Raw genomic sequence first — 20,453 nt, 5'->3', positions numbered from 1 at the left:
GGCACTATGCCAGAAGTGAAAACACAAAATGAATAAGTCATAGTTTTTATTTTTTACCCAAAGAGAGCTCACAGTCTCGTAGTGGAGACCAGCACATAAACAGATTGTTTCAATTCAGTGTAGTAAATGCCATCACAAAAGAGAGCACAGGGTACTGCTTAGAAAGAAGATGGGGTTCCTAACTAAGTTGAAAATACACCAAATATCCTATTAAATAGGACTTAATAGGCATTGAATACCAGGCATTGAGTTTGGCGTGCATTTGACAAAATTATTATTCTACGAGAGGGGAAAAAGAGCTCTGGGCTTGAATTCCGTGACTGCCCAACTTCTTAACAGCTATGACCTTAAGCAAGTGACCTTTTTTGAGGTTCAGTTTCTTTTACCTATAAAATGATGAAAATATTACAGGGGTATAGTGAAAATGGTACAGTGCTATAAAAGCATTTTGAAAACCATAAGACCCTACCTATAGAGATATAAGATTATATCATTAATATAAGCCACAAATAAATTATACATGTTGCTTTGAGAAATGAGAGAATTAAAATAATGATTGCTTGATTGGAAATTTGTCTTAGTAACTATAAGGAAGCTGTGAGAATTGTGAAACTTTTTAATACTTGATTTTGTCTTTAATCTCACAACCTCATTAGAGTGAGATGATATATATAATATATGATTATCATGTTTTTTCCCCCCAGACTGACATCTACAGACACCATTCCTAAAAGCAAATTTCTTGCCCTGGGATCCAAATTTCGATACAGTGGCCGAACTCAGGCTCAGACCAGGCAAGCTAGTGCTCTGATTGACAGGCCTGCCCCACACTTTGAGCGTACAGCAAGCAAACGGGCATCCCGAAGCCTTGATGGAGGTTTGTATTGAATATTAATGATTTCTTGTTATCCTAACTCTTTAGAGAGAGATAAAGGAAGAATGGTTATCAGATGTGATCGGGCACATTCAAACTAAGTACAGTTATCTATAAGAGAATCAAATTAAAGAATCTCAGTGATAAAATGAAATGGATCTCACTAATTGTCGAATTTAGTGGAATCATCTTAAGAAAAGGAGAACAGAGGTTCAGAGAGAGTAGTAACTAGATCAAGGTCCCACTGCTGGGAAGTGGTGGATTGAACACCACTAGAATTGGAATTAGAATTCAGAATCTCTACCACAGGGTGAAACCTAATGTAGTATACTGAGCTAAACCCCTCTTGAACATTTTTAAATAGTTATTTTTCAAGTAGAAAAGAGGGAAGGCGTCTGCCTCACTAGTGCAATCACTGAAAAAGTTTAGATCATTTGTCATGTGTCAGTTATAGACCAAAGAAACAATCCTATTACTGGAGTGTCCAAATTTTGTTTAAATAAAAGAGGGAGGAAATAAATAAGTTTCATAATTGTATATACTGACAGAAGATCTATTTCAGTTTTTCTAAGTTTAGTCTCAAGGATTTGAGACCATTAGCATTACTGAAATGAAGTAATAAACCACATTCAGTTCTTTTTTTTTTTTTTTGGCCCTGCCACGTGGCTTGCAGGATCTTAGTTCCCCTACCGGGGATTGAACCCGGGCCACAGCAGTGAAAGCACCGAGTCCTAACCACTGGACCACCAGGGGATTCCCAAGCCATATTCAGTTCTTTATGCAGCTAGAAAGAGGTGGCAAATAAATAAAAGTTCAGATGGCAGTAACCAAAATAGAGTATTGCTGATTGCACCTCTATGCTATCTATTATAAAAGCAAGGTACATGTTACAGTAGTTACAGGCTTCGGTTCTGGAATCGGACCTGGTTCCAATCTCAACCACTGCATTTATGATCTATCTTCTTGGGCGAGTTACTCTATCTGTGTCTCAGTTTTCTCATTCGTAAAATGGGTATGATGATAATATAATATTACCTCAAAGAATTTTCATGAGAAAATAAATGAGGTGATATGCTTGGCACAATGGCTGGCACTTAATGTGACCCCAAAATATTAGCTGTCATTAAAATATTGTTAATATTCTGGCTGCAGCATTATTATTTTGTTTTGTATCATCCCGAGCTATGCTGCCGTATTCTGGTTTGTTGCATTATGGGAGCATATATCAGAAATACCTAGCTCACTTTAAAGGAATCAGGAATGCGTCAGCCACACTTGGAAAAGAAATCACCTAAGCGGTAGAACTTTTGTGCTTCCGTACCACGAGTCATGCTTCTTTCTTTCTGATGTTTCTCTACAAGGCAGATTGTAGGCTTTGTTTATTTACTCTTCATCACAACACTAGGAATTAAGCTCAGAGATTAAATAACTTTTCTTAAGATATGATAGCTGGTAAGTGGATTGGAGTATAGGTTGGTTTAACTCCAAAACCCATGTTCTAACAGATACTTACTTACTTACTGCTTTGTTCAACAATTTATTTTAAACTTCTGTGTGTCAGGTATTGTTCTAGTTATTGGGGATACAGCTGTGAATCTACAGACATGGTTCTGCCCTCATGGGGCTTACATTCTATGGGTAGAAACAGAAACAAAACGAAACAAGTTCAGATAGTGATAAGTGCTATAAAGAAAATAAAGCAGAGTAATGGGATGGAGAGTGTCTGTGGATGGGGAGATTGGGAAGCTGTTTCAAATTGAGTGGTCCACTCTAAATTTAGAAGGTTCCTCTGAGGAGCTTCATTTGAACTGAAACCTGAATTATGAGAAGGAGCCAGCCATCCCCAAATCTGGGGGGATAAACATTCTTGAAGAGGGAGTAGCAAGTACAAAGACCTGTAGGTAGATGTGATCTTGGCATGTGTCTAGATCAGTGCTGTCCCATAGAACTTGCCATGCTGATGAAAATCTTCTATTTTGTCATGTCCAGTTTGGTAGCCAGTAGCCACATGTGGCCATATGAACTTGAAATGTGACTGTGAAACTGAGGAACTCAATTTTAACTAAACCTAAATAGTCACACGTGGCTAGTACAAAGATCTACTCCACTACAGGGGTAGTAAAGCAGAATCTTGGTGAAGTCTGTTGCAGGATCTGGGTGAGAGCTGACAACAGCTTGGACTTGAGTATTGGTGTTAAAGACAGTGAAAACTGGTCAGGGATACAATTCAAAAGTAGGGCTGACAGACTTACTGGTAAATTAAGTGTTGGAGGTGGTAAGAAAAAGAAAATCAAGGTTTATTCCTAGGCTTGATCATTTAGTACAATGGGAAAGTCTGAGAGAGGAGCAGAGTTTGGGGATGTAGGAAATCAAGACTTCTCTTTTGGACATGTTGAGTTTGAGGTATGATCACTCAATCCTCATATCTGCCGTATTCATATAACAACCTCAGGCATCTCTTTCTTGTCTGGTAAATCACCCTACCTCCAGTTTATCTTAGTTTTGGGGAGTTATTATTCTTATTATTTTATCCCCATTTTTCAGTGAGAAAACTAAGGCTGGAAAGTTTAAGCAACCTGTTCAAGATCTCACAGCTAGTAAGTTCCAAAGCTTGAACAAAAACTCATGTCTGTCTGATACCATATGGCTTCTTCCACTAAATGAAATTTCATTGTTATATAGATACTATGCCTGATGTATCTTTTCTTTCTAATAGCAAAAATAACCAACAATTCAAGGGTTAGTGAGCTTTGGTACTTTGAACAAATTAGAAAGCTTTACTTTTTTTTTTTAACATTTTATTTATTTATATTTATTTATTTTTTAACATCTTTATTGGAGTATAACTGCTTTACAATGGTGTGTTAGTTTCTGCTTTATAACAAAGTGAGTCAGCTATACATATACACATACCCCCATATCTCCTCCCTCTTGCGTCTCCCTCCCACCCTCCCTATCGCACACCTCTAGGTGGTCACAAAGCACCGAGCTGATCTCCCTGTGCTATGTGGCTGCTTCCCACTAGCTATCTATTTTACATTTGGTAGTGTATATATGTCCATGCCTCTCTCTCACTTCCTCCCAGCTTACCCTTCCCCCTCCCCGTGTCCTCAAGTCCATTCTTTACGTCTGTCTCTTTATTCCTGTCCTGCCCCTATGTTCTTCAGAACCTTTTTTTTTTTTTTTTTAGATTCCATATATATGTGTTAGCATACGGTATTTGTTTTTCTCTTTCTGACTTACTTCACTCTGTATGACAGACTCTAGGTCCATCCACCTCACTACAAATAACTCAATTTCGTTTATTTTTATGGCTGAGGAAAGCTTTACTTATAAAGATGCTTCTGTTACTTGTAGAAATAACATGTTGACTGTCTCTATTTTTCTAGCTGTAGAAACCTCACAGTTCAATTCAAGATTTTAAAAAACCTTGATGTCTCTGTCTATTGACTAATATTGGCCAGTTCTTATTAAATTATACACTATGTTCCTGGGGGGAAATCTCCAAAAATTTGTCTTCAAATGTTGTAGCAATGTTTGAGTTTCCAAAACTAAAGCATGTAAAACAATTCTAAAGGAAGACAGTCAGAGCTTTGGTGGCTTTACCATTAGTATCACAGAGTTTTGGGAGCTTAGAAAAAGTTTTTTTTTTTTTTTTTTTTAAGGTTTGTGGCAACCCTGCATGGAGCTAGTCTACTGGCACCGTTTTCCCAACAACATTTCCTTACTTAGTGTCTGTGTCACATTTTTTTTTTAATTTTTTAATTTAATTTAATTTATTTTTTTATACAGCAGGTCCTTATTAGTCATCAATTTTATACACATCAGTGTATACATGTCAATCCCAATCACCCAATTCAGCACACCACCACCCCCACCACCCCTCTGCTTTCCCCTCTTGGTGTCCATAGGTTTGTTCTCTACATCTGTGTCTCTATTTCTGCCCTGCAAACCGGTTCATCTGTACCATTTTTCTAGGTTCCACATATATGCGTTAATATACGATATTTGTTTTTCTCCTTCTGACTTACTTCACTCTGTATGACGGCCTCTAGATCCATCCACGTCTCTACAAATGACCCAATTTCGTTACTTTTTGTGGCTGAGTAATATTCCATTGTATATATGTACCACATCTTCTTTATCCATTCGTCTGTCAGTGGGCATTTAGGTTGCTTCCATGACCTGCCTATTGTAAATAGTGCTGCAATGAACATTGGGGTGCATGTGTCTTTTTGAATTATGGTTTTCTCTGGGCATATGCCCAGTAGTGGGATTGCTGGATCATATGGTAATTCTATTTTTAGTTCTTTAAGGAACCTCCATACCATTCTCCATAGTGGCTGTTATCAATTTACATTCCCACCAACAGTGCAAGAGGGTTCCCTTTTCTCCACACCCTCTCCAGCATTTGTTGTTTATAGATTTTCTGATGATGCCTATTCTAACTGGTATGAGGTGATACCTCATTGTAGTTTTGATTTGCATTTCTCTAATTATTAGTGATGTTGAACATCTTTTCATGTGCTTCTTGGCCATCTGTATGTCTTCTTTGGAGAAATGTCTATTTAGGTCTTCTGCCCATTTTTGGATTGGGTTGTTTGGTTTTTTTTGATATTGAGCTGCATGAGCTGTTTATATATTTTGGAGATTAATCCTTTGTCCGTTGATTCGTTTGCAAATATTTTCTCCCATTCTGAGGGTTGTCTTTTCGTCTTGTTTATGGTTTCCTTTGCTGTGCAAAAGTTTTTAAGTTTCATTAGGTCCCACTTGTTTATTTTTGTTTTTATTTCCATTACTCTAGGAGGTGGATCAAAAAAGATCTTGCTGTGTGATTTATGTCAAAGAGTATTCTTCCTATGTTTTCCTCTAAGAGTTTTATAGTGTCTGGTCTTACATTCAGGTCTCTAATCCATTTTGAGTTTATTTTTGTGTATGGTGTTAGGGAGTGTTTTAATTTCATTCTTTTACATGTAGCTGTCCAGTTTCCCAGCACCACTTATTGAAGAGGCTGTCTTTTCTCCACTGTATATCCTTGCCTCGTTTGTCATAGATTAATTGACCATAGGTGCGTGGGTTTATCTCTGGGCTTTCTATCCTGTTCCATTGATCTATATTTCTGTTTTTGTGCCAGTACCACATTGTCTTGATTACTGTAGCTTTATAGTATAGTCTGAAGTCAGGGAGTCTGATTCCTCCAGCTCAATTTTTTTCCCTCAAGACTGCTTGGGCTATTCGGGGTCTTTTGTGTCTCCATACAAATTTTAAGATTTTTTGTTCTAGTTCTGTAAAAAATGCCACTGGTAATTTGATAGGGATTGCATTGAATCTGTAGATTGCTTTGGGTAGTATAGTCATTTTCACAATATTGATTCTTCCAATCCAAGAACATGGTATATCTCTCCATCTCTTTGTATCATCTTTAATTTCTTTCATCAGTGTCTCATAATTTTCTGCATACAGGTCTTTTGTCTCCTTAGGTAGGTTTATTCCTAGGTATTTTATTCTTTTTGTTGCAATGGTAAATGGGAGTGTTTCCTTAATTTCTCTTTCAGATTTTTCATCATTAGTGTATAGGAATGCAAGAGATTTCTGTGCATTAATTTTGCATCCTGCAACTTTACCAAATTCATTGATCAGCTCTAGTAGTTTTCTGCTGGCATCTTTAGGATTCTCTATGTATAATATCATGTCATCTGCAAACAGTGACAGTTTGACTTCTTCTTTTCCAATTTGTATTCCTTTTATTTCTTTTTCTTCTCTGATTGCCGTGGCTAGGACTTCCAAAACTATGTTGAATAATAGTGGTGAGAGTGGACATCCTTGTCTTGCTCCTGATCTTAGAGGAAATGCTTTCAGTTTTTCACCATTGTGAATGATGTTAGCTGTGGGTTTGTCATATATGGCCTTTATTATGTTGAGGTAGGTTCCCTTTGTGCCCAGTCTCTGGAGAGTTTTTAATCATAAATGGGTGTTGAATTTTGTCAAAAGCTTTTTCTGCATCTATTGAGATGATCATATGGTTTTTCTTCTTAAATGTGTTAATATGGTGTATCACATTGATTGATTCGTGTATATTGAAGAATCCTTGCATCCCTGGGATAAATCCCACTTGATCATGGTGTATGGTCCTTTTAATGTATTGTTGGATTCTGTTTGCTAGTATTTTGTTGAGGATTTTTGCATCTATATTCATCAGTGATATTGGTCTGTAATTTTCTTTTTTTGTAGTATCTTTGTCTGGTTTTAGTATCAGGGTGATGGTGGCCTCATAGAATGAGTTTGGGAGTGTTCCTTCCTCTGCAATTTTTTGGAAGAGTTTGAGAAGGATGGGTGTTAGCTCTTCTCTAAATGTTTGATAGAATTCACCTGTGAAGCCATCTGGTCCTGGACTTTTGTTTGTTGGAAGATTTTTAATCACAGTTTCAATTTCATTGCTTGTGATTGGTCTGTTCATATTTTCTATTTCTTCCTGGTTCAGTCTGGGAAGGTTATACCTTTCTAAGAATTTGTCCATTTCTTCCAGGTTGTCCATTTTATTGGCATAGAGTTGCTTGTGGTAGTCTCTTAGGATGCTTTGTATTTCTGCAGTGTCTGTTGTAACTTCTCCTTTTTCATTTCTAATTTTATTGATTTGAGTCCTCTCCCTCTTTTTCTTGATGAGTCTGGCTAATGGTTTATCAATTTTGTTTATCTTCTCAAAGAACCAGCTTTTAGTTTTATTGATCTTTGCTATTGTTTTCTTTGTTTCTATTTCATTTATTTCTGCTCTGATCTTTATGATTTCTTTCCTTCTGCTAACTTTGGGTTTTGTTTGTTCTTCTTTCTCTAGTTCCTTCAGGTGTAAGGTTAGATTGCTTATTCAAGATTTTTCTTGTTTCTTGAGGTAGGCTTGTATAGCTATAACCTTCCCTCTTAGAACTGCTTTTGCTGCATCCCATAGGTTTTGGATCATCGTGTTTTCATTGTCATTTGTCTCTAGGTATTTTTTGATTTCCTCTTTGATTTCTTCAGTGATCTCTTGGTTATTTAGTAACGTATTGTTTAGCCTCCATGTGTTTGTGTTTTTTATGTTTTTTTCCCTGTAATTGATTTCTAATCTCATAGCATTGTGGTCAGAAAAGATGCTTGATATGATTTCAATTTTCTTAAATTTACTGAGGCTTGATTTGTGACCCAAGATGTGATCTATCCTGGAGAATGTTCCATGCGCACTTGAGAAGAAAGTGTAATCTGCTGTTTTTGGATGGAATGTCCTATAAATATCAATTAAATCTATCTGGTCTATTGTGTCATTTAAAGCTTGTGTTTCCTTATTAATTTTCTGTTTGGCTGCTCTGTCCACTGGTGTAAGTGAGGTGTTAAAGTCCTCCACTATTATTGTGTTACTGTTGATTTCCTCTTTTATAGCTGTTAGCAGTTGCCTTATATATTGAGGTGCTCCTATGTTTGGTGCATATATATTTATAATTGTTATATCTTCTTCTTGGATTGATCCCCTGATCAATATGTAGTGTCCTTCCTTGTCTCTTGTAACATTCTTTTTTTTTTTTAAGTTTTTTTTTGTTTTTAATTAATTAATTAATTTTATTTTATTTTTGGCTGTGTTGGGTCTTCGTTTCCGTGCGAGGGCTTTCTCTAGTTGCGGCGAGCGGGGGCCACTCTTCATCGCGGTGCGTGGGCCTCTCACTATCGTGGCCTCTCTTGTTGTGGAGCAGAGGCTCCAGATGTGCAGGCTCAGTAGTTGTGGTTCACGGGCCCAGTTGCTCTGCAGCATGTGGGATCTTCCCAGACCAGGGCTCGAACCCGTGTCCCCTGCATTGGCAGGCAGATTCTCAACCACTGTGCCACCAGGGAAGCCCCTCTTGTAACATTCTTTATTTTAAAGTCTCTTTTATCTGATATGAGTATTGCTACTCCAGCTTTCTTCTGATTTCCATTTGCATGGAATATCTTTTTCCATCCCCTCACTTTCAGTCTGAATGTGTCCCTAGGTCTGAAGTGGGTCTCTTGTAGACAGCATATGTATGGGTCTTGTTTTTGTATCCATTCAGCAAGCCTGTGTCTTTTGGTTGGAGCCTTTAATCCATTCACGTTTAAGGTAATTATCAATATGTATGTTCCTATGACCACTTTCTTAATTGTTTTGGGTTTGTTTTTGTAGGTCCTTTTCTTCTCTTGTGTTTCCCACTTAGAGAAGTTCCTTTAACATTGTTGTAGAACTGGTTTGGTGGTGCTGAATTCTCTTAGCTTTTGCTTGTCTGTAAAGCTTTTGATTTCTCCATCAAATCAGAATGAGATCCTTGCCGAGTAGAATAATCTTGGTTGTAGGTTCTTCCCTTTCATCACTTTAAGTATATCATGCCACTCCCTTCTGGCTTGTAGAGTTTCTGCTGAGAAATCAGCTGTTAACCTTATGGGAGTTCCCTTGTATGTTATTTGTTGTTTTTCCCCTGCTGCTTTTAATAATTTTTCTTTGTCTTTAATTTTTGCCAATTTGATTACTATGTGTCTCGGCGTGTTTCTCCTTGGGTTTATCCTGTGTGGGACTCTCCGCACTTCCTGGACTTGGGTGGCTATTTCCTTTCCCAAGTTAGGGAAGTTTTCAACTATAATCTCTTCAAATATTTTCTCGGGTCCTTTCTGTCTCTGTTCTCCTTCTGGGACCCCGTATAATGCGAATGTTGTTGCGTTTAATGTTGTCCCAGAGGTCTCTTAGGCTGTCTTCATTTCTTTTCATTCTTTTTTCTTTATTCTGTTCCACAGCAGTGAATTCCACCATTTTGTCTTCCAGGTCACTTATCCGTTCTTCTGCCTCAGTTATTCTGCTATTGATTCCTTCTAGTGTCGTGTTCATTTCAGTTATTGTATTGTTCATCTCTGTTTGTTTGTTCTTTAATTCTTCTAGGTCTTTGTTAAACATTTCTTGCATCTTCTCGATCTTTGCCTCCATTCTTTTTCCGAGGTCCTGGATCATCTTCACTATCATTATTCTGAATTCTTTTTCTGGAAGGTTGCCTATCTCCACTTCATTTAGTTGTTTTTCTGGGGTTTTATCTTGTTCCTTCATCTGGTACATAGCCCTCTGCCTTTTGATCTTGTCTATCTTTCTGTGAATGTGGTTTTTCTTCCACAGGCTGCAGGATTGTAGTTCTTCTTGCTTCTGCTGTCTGCCCTCTCAGAAAAAGAGTTTTGAAATCATTTATTCCAGCCATCTTATTTTATAGAAGTAGAGTCTGAAGCTTAAAAAAGTAATTTGTCCAAAGTTAACCTAGTTTGGTACTGCAAATTTAAGACAGAATTCACATTTTCTGGTATCCAGATCAATCCCTTTTTCCTTGATTTATTCCATGATGCCTTCTTCCTATCTTTACAGTTTGAAAACTTTTTAAAGATACATGATCTTAACTGGTGTTGGCCTTGATAATTACCACAGTACTTGCTGCATTGTAAGTGCTTAACAAATAAAATTTGAAAATAAGATGATTATTTTTCTTATTTAGTTGAATGTGAGCACAATTTTTATGTTCCACACTTTCTGTGTGATATTTTAAGTGCATTAGAATTTCCTGTTACAACTCTTGTCCCTCTGTTTAATTTCTCTGCTCGGGAGAAAAGTGCTTAAAAAAAAAAATCTTCACTCAAATCCTGATGAAGCTGAGTACCTTTCCATAGTTTATAGGCTATTTGCATATCATTATTTCTGAAGTGCCTGTTCAAATCTTTTGCTCATATTTTTATTGAGTTGTCTGTCTTTTTAATTTGTAGGGGTTCTTTATATATTCTTGTCTCACTCCCAGTCTTAGGGAGAAAGCATCAGTATTTCATCATTAAGTGTGATGTTTGCTCTGGGTTTTATGTAGCTACCTCTTATCAGATAAGGAAATATCTAAGAGTTTTTATCATGAATGAATGACGACTTTTATCAAATGCTTTTCACTTCATTGGTTGATATAATATGATTTTCTCCTTTTTTTTTTTTTAATTTATCTGTTTATTTTTAGCCGTGTTGGGTTTTTGTTGCTTCGCTTAGGCTTTCTCTAGTTGCCGCAAGTGGGAGCTACTCTTTGTTGTGGTGCGTGGGCTTCTCATTGCGGTTGCTTCTCTTGTTGCAGAGCTTGGGCTCTAGGCACGTGGGCTTCAGTAGTTGTGGCACATGGGCTCAGTAGTTGTGGCTCGCGGGCTCTAGAGTGCAGGCTCAGTAGTTGTGGCGCACGGGCTTAGTTGCTCCGCGGCATGTGGGATCTTCCCAGACCACGGCTCGAACCTGTGGCCCCTGCATTGGCAGGCGGATTCTCAACCACTGTGCCACCAGGGAAGTCCTATTTTTCTCCTTTCTTATGTTATGTGGTGGATTACATTGATTGATTTCCATTGTTAAGCCTTCTTGGTATTCATGAAGTAGACTCAATTTGATCATAATATACTTTTCTTATGTCATTTTAGGCTTTTTGCAATGATTTTCATGAGAGAGATAGACCTGTAATTTTCCTTTCTTGTAATGTTGTCAGGTTTTAGTATCAAGTTTATGCTGGCCTCATTAAATAAATTGAGAAGGATTCTCTCTTTTTCTGTTCTCTGGAAGATTTTTATGTAAGATTGGTATTATTTCTTCCTTAATGTTTGGAAGAATTCACCTATAAAGCCAGCTGGTTCTAAAGATCCCTTTGTGAGAGGCTTCTTTACTTACAGAGTCAACGTCTTTATTAGAAAGGACTATTAAGATGTTCTAGTTCTTGGTAATTGCGTTTTTCTAGGAAATGTCCATTCCATCTAAAATTTCAAATTTATTGCCATAAAGTTGTGTATCTTTTTAATATCTATAAGATCTCTAGTACTTTTGTGTTCCTGACATTGGTAATTTGTGAACCCACCCCCCCTTTTTTTTTAAAAGAATCTTGCTACAGATCTATTAATTTTATTACTCTTTCCAAAGAACCAACTTTTACTTTTGTTTTCTTCTGATATATTTTTAATTTAATTTATGCCAGCTAGTATCTTTATTATTTTCCTTTTACTTTTATTGAACTGTTCTTTTTCTAATTTCTTAAAAGTATACCCATTGATGTTTCTTATTTCTTAGCAACCTAACCTTAGAAGTCAAGTGATTTGCCTAAGGTCACATAGTTAGTCAGTGACAGAGCTAGAAGTAGAATCTAGAACTGTTTTCCCAGTGCTGCATTTTTTATTCTTCACCGTGATGACTTCTTTTTTTGTAGAAGAAGGAGAATGAAAGATGTCAATAGTCAGTATTCATTGAGCACTTAGTATGTTCCAGACACTGTTCTAAACATTTTACATATATTATCTTTTAATCATCTGAATTGCATATAAACTGAGTAGGACAAATCTTTTGTAGTTCTGTTTTTAAGTGTCTTTTTTTTTTTTTTTTTCCCTCTGTGTGCTGTCTTCTCAGTATAAGAACTGGAAACATGTCTCTGGAAGCTGTTTTCCCCTCCTTTTCCTAGATCCTTTTCCATTCCTCTTAATAGAGAGACTTTCCCCTATTAGGCCTCCCTCTTTTTTTTTTTTTTAAATTAATATAAGCCTCTAAGCTAGAGATGGTGTATTAGGGAAACTTTAATAAGAATTGCTTTATAAGGGCCTCATTTTAATGAACATTCCCTTTCTCTTCTGATATATCTGGTGCTCAAAGCATCTGCTTCACCAGCTGAAGAACTAAAACTGGTTCCGATCCTAGTTCATACGATAAGAGGGGGAAGTCACAAGGATAAGCTAATAATGACGACAAGGATTTTTCAGTTTATATTTTTGTTGCACTTTTTGCTTTTCAAACCATTTCCATATATTCCTCTTTGGTACCAGCAACCTAGCAGACAAGAAGCATTTAGGAATTCTTGTTTTACTCATGAGGAAACCGGGGCACAAGGAAAGTTATATAACTTCCTAGGCTCACACAACCAAGCTGTTCATCCGTCCAGTGAGTAGTGGTTGCAGTGATTCTTGCCAGGGGAATACATCCATATCATCTTTGGAGCTTTAAAACAAAACAAATACCTAGGCCTCACTTTTAGATACCACATCTGTCTGTTGTGGAACTGAGCATCAGCTGAGTTTTTTGTTTGTTTTTTTTTCGAGATCCGTAGATGATTCATGTGGGCCCTCTGATAATGGGATCACTGATCCACTGCATACCCATTGTACCTATACCGTGCTAGCAGAAATTGTGCTAGTAAGTAACAGAGCTAGAACTAGAATTTAAGACTCCTTTGACACAATATGATGGTTTTGAGTTTTACGCTTCTCTGCTCTAATAAATAACTAAGTTTCTGTTGTTGTCAGATAAGAGCAACATAATACTGGAGTTAATGAGTCCACAAGATTATCACAACCAGCATTCTTCTTTGCCTAGACCTTCAATAATGGGAAATAATTGAATTTTTAAAGTTAAGTGTTCTCTATGTATCAAAATCTTTTAATAGTTAACAAACGAATTTATAAAACTGAAAAACCAAAACATCTTAAAAAGTAACCATTACCTCCAACACTGAATATACTAAAAAGCATTGAATTATACAGTCTAAATGGGTGAGTTTTATGGCTCAATAGAGCTGTTTAAAAAGACAAGAACCACAGTCAACTACCATGATTCTCTGGGGTGATCCATAGTTTTCATAGCCTTCTTATGGAGAAAAGGAAAGAAATTTGCCTCTCTCCAGAGCTCCTAGGTGATGTTTCACTTGAATTGCATTTCAATGTGTGTATAATTAGTTTTTGCCCAAAATACTCTTGAAATAATATTAACCCATAAAAAAAATACAATGACTTAGGTATGACATTAAAAGTTATTATATGTAGGATTTATAAAGTGATTTTATATCCACTGAGTATACCAACCATCCTGTAGAGTTCATATCTTTCACATTTTACAAATGATGCAACTTTCTGCCTCTGTTGCTAACTGCCGGTTTCTACACCTATACCTACTTTCCCACATATAGTACAGATTGCCAGGGCTAGAAATGCTGAAGACTTAAATTATTTGGCTCTGCAGTATTAGTACTGGATTAAAACCAAATGCAAGTGGCAAAATAACACATGGTGAAAGCATGGGCTATGTTTCTCTGATGCCAGGCAGAAGCGAATTAATTCTTTGAGAAGAGGTGTGAATACACATGTATAATGATACTTTAATACAACTGTGAGCAAAATATTTTGTCACATTCCCCTGTGTTGTTAGATTTGGTCTGCCATCTGCCATTCTTGCATTGACTGGCTTAGAGCACTCATGAGTAGCAGGGACTTGCAAGAGGCTACAGAGTTTTCATTGAAAGATAAGGTAGATCCTCAAGGGGGATGGTGGACAGAAGGATTGGGAGTTTGGGATTAGCAGATACAATCTAGTATATATAGGATGGATAAACAACAAGGTCCTACTGTATAGCACAGGGAACTATATTCAATATCCTGTGATAAACCATAATGGAAAAGAATATGAAAAAGAATATATATATGGCTGACTCGCTTTGCTGTACAGCAGAAATTAACACAACATTGTAAATCAACTATACTTCAATAAAATATTTAGAAAAAGAAAAAAAAGGAAAGATAAAGTAGATTCTTGTGTTTCTGTTGCTTTTCCTGTGTATCCTCTGAGGAGTTATTTCTTTCAATGGACATCATTACAGAACATCAAGCATTTTTTTTCTTGGTGTTGTGTATATGAAGTAGTTGTGAATTTCAATTTTTAATCTGTTCTGATTCATGGAATTCCTTTGTATGACCTAATTTTTACTGCTTATACATCTAAATTTATCAGGAAAAGTTAAGTTCAGAATACTCAGTTTAAGAAGGCAGGAAAAGAATCAACATTGTGAAAATGACTATACTACCCAAAGCAATCTACAGATTCAGTGCAATCCCTATCAAACTACCACTGGCATTTTTCACAGAACTAGAACAAAAAATTTCACAATTTGTATGGAAACACAAAAGACCCCGAATAGCCGAAGCAATCTTGAGAAAGAAAAACGGAGCTGGAGGAATCAGGCTCCCTGACTTCAGACTATACTACAAAGCTACAGTAATCAAGACAGTATGGTACTGGCACAAAAACAGAAATATAGATCAATGGAACAGGATAGAAAGCCCAGAGATAAACCCACGCACATATGGTCACCTTATCTTTGATAAAGGAGGCAAGAATATACAGTGGAGAAAAGACAGCCTCTTCAATAAGTGGTGCTGGGAAAACTGGACAGCTACATGTAAAATAATGAAATTAGAGCACTTCCTAACACCATACACAAAAATAAACTCAAAATGGATTAAAGACCTAAATGTAAGGCCAGACACTATAAAACTCTTAGAGGAAAACATAGGCAGAACACTCTATGACATAAATCACAGCAAGATCCTTTTTGACCCACCTGCTAGAGTAATGGAAATAGAAACAAAAATAAACAAATGGGACGTAATGAAACTAAAAAGCTTTTGCACAGCAAAGGAAACCATAAACAAGACAAAAAGACAACCCTTGGAATGGGAGAAAATATTTGCAAATGAAGCAAGTGACAGAGGATTAATCTCCCAAATTTACAAGCAACTCATGCAGCTCAATATCAAAAAAACAAACAACCCAATCCAAAAATGGGCAGAAGACCTAAACAGACATTTCTCCAAAGAAGATATACAGATTGCCAACAAACACATGAAAGAATGCTCAATATCATTAATCATTAGAAAAATGCAAATCAAAACTACAATGAGATATCATCTCACACCAGTCAGAATGGCCATCATCAAAAAATCTACAAACAATAAATGCTGGAGAGGGTGTGGAGAAAAGGGAACTCTCTTGCACTGTCAGTGAGAATGTAAATTGATACAGCCACTATGGAGAACAGTATGGAGGTTCCTTAAAAAACTAAAAATAGAACTACCAAAAGACCCAGCAATCCCACTACTGGGCATATACCCTGAGAAAACCATAATTCAAAAAGAGTCATGTACCACAATGTTCATTGCAGCTCTATTTACAATAGCCAGGACATGGAAGCAACCTAAGTGTCCATCGACAGATGAATGGATAAAGAAGATGTGGCACATATATACAATGGAATATTACTCAGCCATAAAAAGAAACGAAATTGAGTTATTTGTAGTGAGGTGGATGGACCTAGAGTCTGTCATACAGAGTGAAGTAAGTCAGAAAGAGAAAAACAAATACAGTATGCTAACACATATATATGGAATCTAAAAAAAAAAAAAAAAGGTCTTGAAGAACCTAGGGGCAAGACGGGATTAAAGACGCAGACCTACTAGAGAATGGACTTGAGGATACGGGGAGGGAGGGGGAAGGGTAAGCTGGGACAAAGTGAGAGAGTGGCATGGACATATATACACTACCAAATGTAAATAGCTAGTGGGAAGCAGCCGCATAGCACAGGGAGATCAGCTCGGTGCTTTGTGACCACCTAGAGGGGTGGGATAGGGAGGGTGGGAGGGAGGGAGACACAAGAGAGAAGAGATATAGGGATATATGTATATGTATAACTGATTCACTTTGTTATAAAGCAGAAACTAACACACCATTGTAAAACAATTATACTCCAATAAAGATGTTAAAAAAAAAAAAAGGCAGGAAAGTGTGTAATAAAAATTATAAAGATTTCCATGTAAAATAATTAAAATTTAAAAGTCTCAGAACATGAAGGATAATGATCTGTTATCAGAAATATTAAATCATGTGGAAACACACTACATTCCTAGACATTGCCAGGTAAGTGAGGTCTTACTACGAAGTATATGGATGTTTTCTTTTAGTTCCTGAAAGAATGAAGATAAAAATCATAAAAAGGGTATGAGTGATTGTTTTTAAGTGAGTAATCTGAAACTTAGATGCCCAGTAATCCAAACCAAAACCACTCTTAACTCTGTGAAAAGATAAAGCTTTTGTCATAAGCTTATATTGTATATTCCCTCTAAAACAGTCTGTATAGTCTATATACAGTCTTTGCCCTAAATCAGGGCTTCTTAACCTAGCAACCTTGTCCTGTACACTCTAGAGCCAGTACCCCCTTCTACTTCACTCCTCAGTTGTGACAACCAAAAATGTCTCCAGACATTGCCAAATGTTCTCTGCGGTGTCAAAATCACCCCTGGTTTAGAACTGCTGCCCTAAATATATTAGAGAACAGGAGCAATAATAAAAATTGATAAGACTCTGGAAGAGGATAGGGTAGAACTCAAAGTGTTGTTTTGGTTTTTTTAAGGACTAAAGGCCAAAGGTTTTGAATTTTATTTCATTTTTTTAATTAATATTTTTGGAGTATAGTTGATTTACAATGTTGTGTTAGTTTCTGCTGTGCAGCAAAGTGAATCAATTATACATAATCATATATCCACTCTTTTGTAGATTCTTTTCCCATATAGGTCATTAAAGAGTATTGAGTAGAGTTCCCTGTGCTATACAGTAGGTTCTTATTAATTATCTGTTTTATATATAGTAGTGTGTATATGCCAATCCCAATCTCCCAATTTATCCCTCCCTGCCCCTTTCCTCCTTGGTAACCATAAATTTGTTTTCTACATCTGTGACTCGATTTCTGTTTTGTAAATAAGTTCATTTGTACCATTTTTTTAGATTCCACATATAAGTGATATCCTATGATATTTTTCCTTCTCTGTCTGACTTACTTCACTCAGTACGACAATCTCTAGGTCCATCGATGTTGCTGCAAACGGCATTATTTTGTTCCTTTTTATGGCTGAGTAATATTCCACTGTATATATGTACCACATCTTCTTTATCTGTTCATCCATCAATGGACACTTAGGTTGCCGCCATGTCCTGGCTATTGTAAATAGTGCTGCAGTGAACATTGGGGTGCATGTGTCTTTTCAAATTATGGTTTTCTCCAGATATATGCCCAAGAGTGGGATTGTTGGATCATATGGTAGCTCTATTTTTAGTTTTTTAATGAATCTCCATACTGTTCTGTATGGTAGTGGCTGGACCAATTTACATTGCCACCAACAGTGTAGGAGGGTTCCCTTTTCTCTACATCCTCTCCAGCATTTATTGTTTGTAGATTTTTTTGATGATGACCATTCTGACCAGTGTGAGGTAATACCTCATTGTAGTTTTGATTTGCCTTTCTCTAATAATAAGTGATGTTGAGCATCTTTTCATGTGCCTCTTGGACATCTGTATGTCTTCTTTGGAGAAATGCCTATTTAGATCTTCCACCCATTTTTTGATTGGGTTGTTTGGTTTTTTTTTATATTGAGCTGCATGAACTGTTTATATATTTTGGAGATTAATCCCTTGTCAGTCAATTCGTTTGCAAATATTTTCTCCCATTCTTTGGGTTGTCTTTTCATTTTGTTTATAGTTTCCTTTGCTGTGCAAAAGCTTTTTTAAAAACTTATTTATTTATTTATTTTATTTTTGGCTGTGTTGGGTCTTCGTTTCTGTGCGAGGGCTTTCTCTAGTTGTGGCAAGCGGGGGCCACTCTTCATCGCGGTGCGCGGGCCTCTCGCTATCGTGGCCTCTCTTGTTGCGGGGCACAGGCTCCAGACGTGCAGGCTCAGTAGTTGTGGCTCACGGGCCTAGTTGCTCCGCGGCACGTGGGATCTTCCCAGACCAGGGCTCGAACCCGTGTCCCCTGCATTAGCAGGCAGATTCTCAACCACTGCGCCACCAGGGAAGCCCTGCTGCAGAATTCTTTATGAAAATAATCGCAATTCTCTAAATGCCCCTCTGAGTCAGTGTACAATACCAGTACCAGGTATTTTATCTGAAAAGCATGTAGCTGTAGACAGCCTCCAGCCTCCTCATCTCATTTGTTTCCGTCTTGGTCAGAGGTTGTCAGCAGCTCTGAGTCTGCTAATGGCCCAAATGGTTGCTGATAACTGTTCATCAGGCTGAGTTTGGCTCCTGCCAACCATCTCTCTTCCTTTTTCGAACCCGTGTCTCCTGCATTGACAGGCAGATTCTCAACCACTGCGCCACTAGGGAAGCCCTGTGCAAAAGCTTTTAAGTTTAATTAGGTCCCATTTGTTTATTTTTGTTTTTATTTTCATTACTCTAGGAGGTGGATCAAAAAAGATCTTGTGGCAGAGAGTGTTCTGCAAATGGATTAAATGCCCCAACCAAAGGACATAGACTGGCTAAATGGATTGAATTTTATTTTTTAATCAAATAATTAAAAAGGAAAGTGTCTGGTTCAAAGATTTGCCTTTAAACAAGCTTAAAGAAGCATCAAAATGTGTACATGTCTTATAAGAAGATTCCTTTATCAAGCTATTTTGTAATCATTCCGAGGAGGCTTAGCAGAAGAAATCAGACTTAATCCTTTTTCCTAGAATATATTTTTAGGTTCCTGAAATCACCTATAAATAAATGGATCTTTATTTCAAAAAGCCTTCATAGAAGAAATCAGACTTAATTAACCCATTTTTTCCTTCATAGACTACCTTGCAGGTTCTTGAAACTAATAGATTACAAGGTTAAACAATTTTGCCAACTTTTTAATAAAATGAGTTTTCCTTTTTTTTTTCTTTTCATATTTTGCTGTCCACATCCACCCCCCTCCCACCTCCTGTCCCACCCTTTATGGAACATTATCGTTAGGACATTTTAGCTTTTCTGTTAGGGTACTTTTAGCTTTCTTATTGCCATTATTGCCATCAGTTACCTGCCAGAGCACTCATAATTTATTTTTTACCTTCTGTATGATAGCCCACTGGACACTGTAACACTCGTATGTGTCCTGGAGTCACAATTATTTCACCTGGTGGCTGTGAAGTAGTACAGTGACTCTTGCCTTCACTTATCCTTCACTTGTGCCTTTTTCACGTAGCAGCAGCCGTTGATTCAGCAGACCGAAGTCCTCGGCCCACCTCTGCACCAGCCATTGCTCAGAGTCAGGCCGCAGAAGACAGCGTCCCAGGTGCACCTGTTAAAAAAGCAGTGGTTTCTGAAGCACCGAAGGAAACAGTGCAGGTTGAAGTGAAAAAGGAAGAAGTGCCACCTGAGCAACCTGAGCCAGAGTTCACAGAAGTGTGGAAGGTATGTCATAAGCCCAAATGTCTAGCTAATTCTCTTTTTGGTTCAGAGGTGTTGACTCCTTGACCAGGAAGATTCTCAAAGCATTGGTTTTTGTCAAATCCTAACAAAGTTATTTCTTCCTGACTCTTTCTGAAAGAAGGTATCTCCCATTAACCTGTAAAATATTTTCATAGAATTATGTCATGAAGTACTGTAAGCTATCCCAGTTTTCTGGTGACCCATAGCTTTACCCAACTTAAATCTTAAAAAATGAGTCTGTAAAACACACCAGCACTGTGATCATCTGTTTTTAAAAATAATTTTTACTCATCCAGAAGGAATCTCCACATTCCTTTTTCAGAGTAAGCTCTGCTAGTATGAGTAAAATATAATTTGATTTCCTAAAATGGATATATGTGTAACATACCCAAAGAATATCCAGATATTATATAAAGCACATCTATATGGTTGTTCAAATCTTAAGAAACTTTACAAAAAGAGGAAGATCCATTATGTAGAGGAGGTTATGCTACTGGGTTGTTTACAGTTCTGAGTTGATTGCAC

At 37.1% G+C, this 20,453-nt stretch overlaps 1 protein-coding gene across 21 annotated transcripts in view; it reads left to right on the top strand.

Annotated features, from left to right (window-relative positions):
• The window catches only part of EPB41 (erythrocyte membrane protein band 4.1), a 204,195-nt gene that overhangs the window by 122,905 nt on the left and 60,837 nt on the right, over nucleotides 1-20,453 (top strand). For 17 of the 21 annotated variants that reach the window (XM_061184616.1, XM_061184625.1, XM_061184611.1 and 14 more), the window contains exons 11-12: nucleotides 705-877; nucleotides 19,702-19,910. In XM_061184616.1, coding sequence (XP_061040599.1) covers nucleotides 705-877; nucleotides 19,702-19,910 — 382 coding nt within the window. The remainder of the gene's footprint in view (nucleotides 1-704; nucleotides 878-19,701; nucleotides 19,911-20,453) is intronic. The other 4 variants (XM_061184618.1, XM_061184615.1, XM_061184622.1 and 1 more) reach the window with 1 other exon arrangement.

Source organism: Eubalaena glacialis, chromosome 3 (genome assembly GCF_028564815.1).
Source record: "Eubalaena glacialis isolate mEubGla1 chromosome 3, mEubGla1.1.hap2.+ XY, whole genome shotgun sequence".
Taxonomy (NCBI): Eukaryota; Metazoa; Chordata; class Mammalia; order Artiodactyla; family Balaenidae; genus Eubalaena; species Eubalaena glacialis.
The sequence above is the reverse complement of the archived record's forward strand: the minus strand, read 5'-3'. Positions and strand labels throughout refer to the sequence as shown.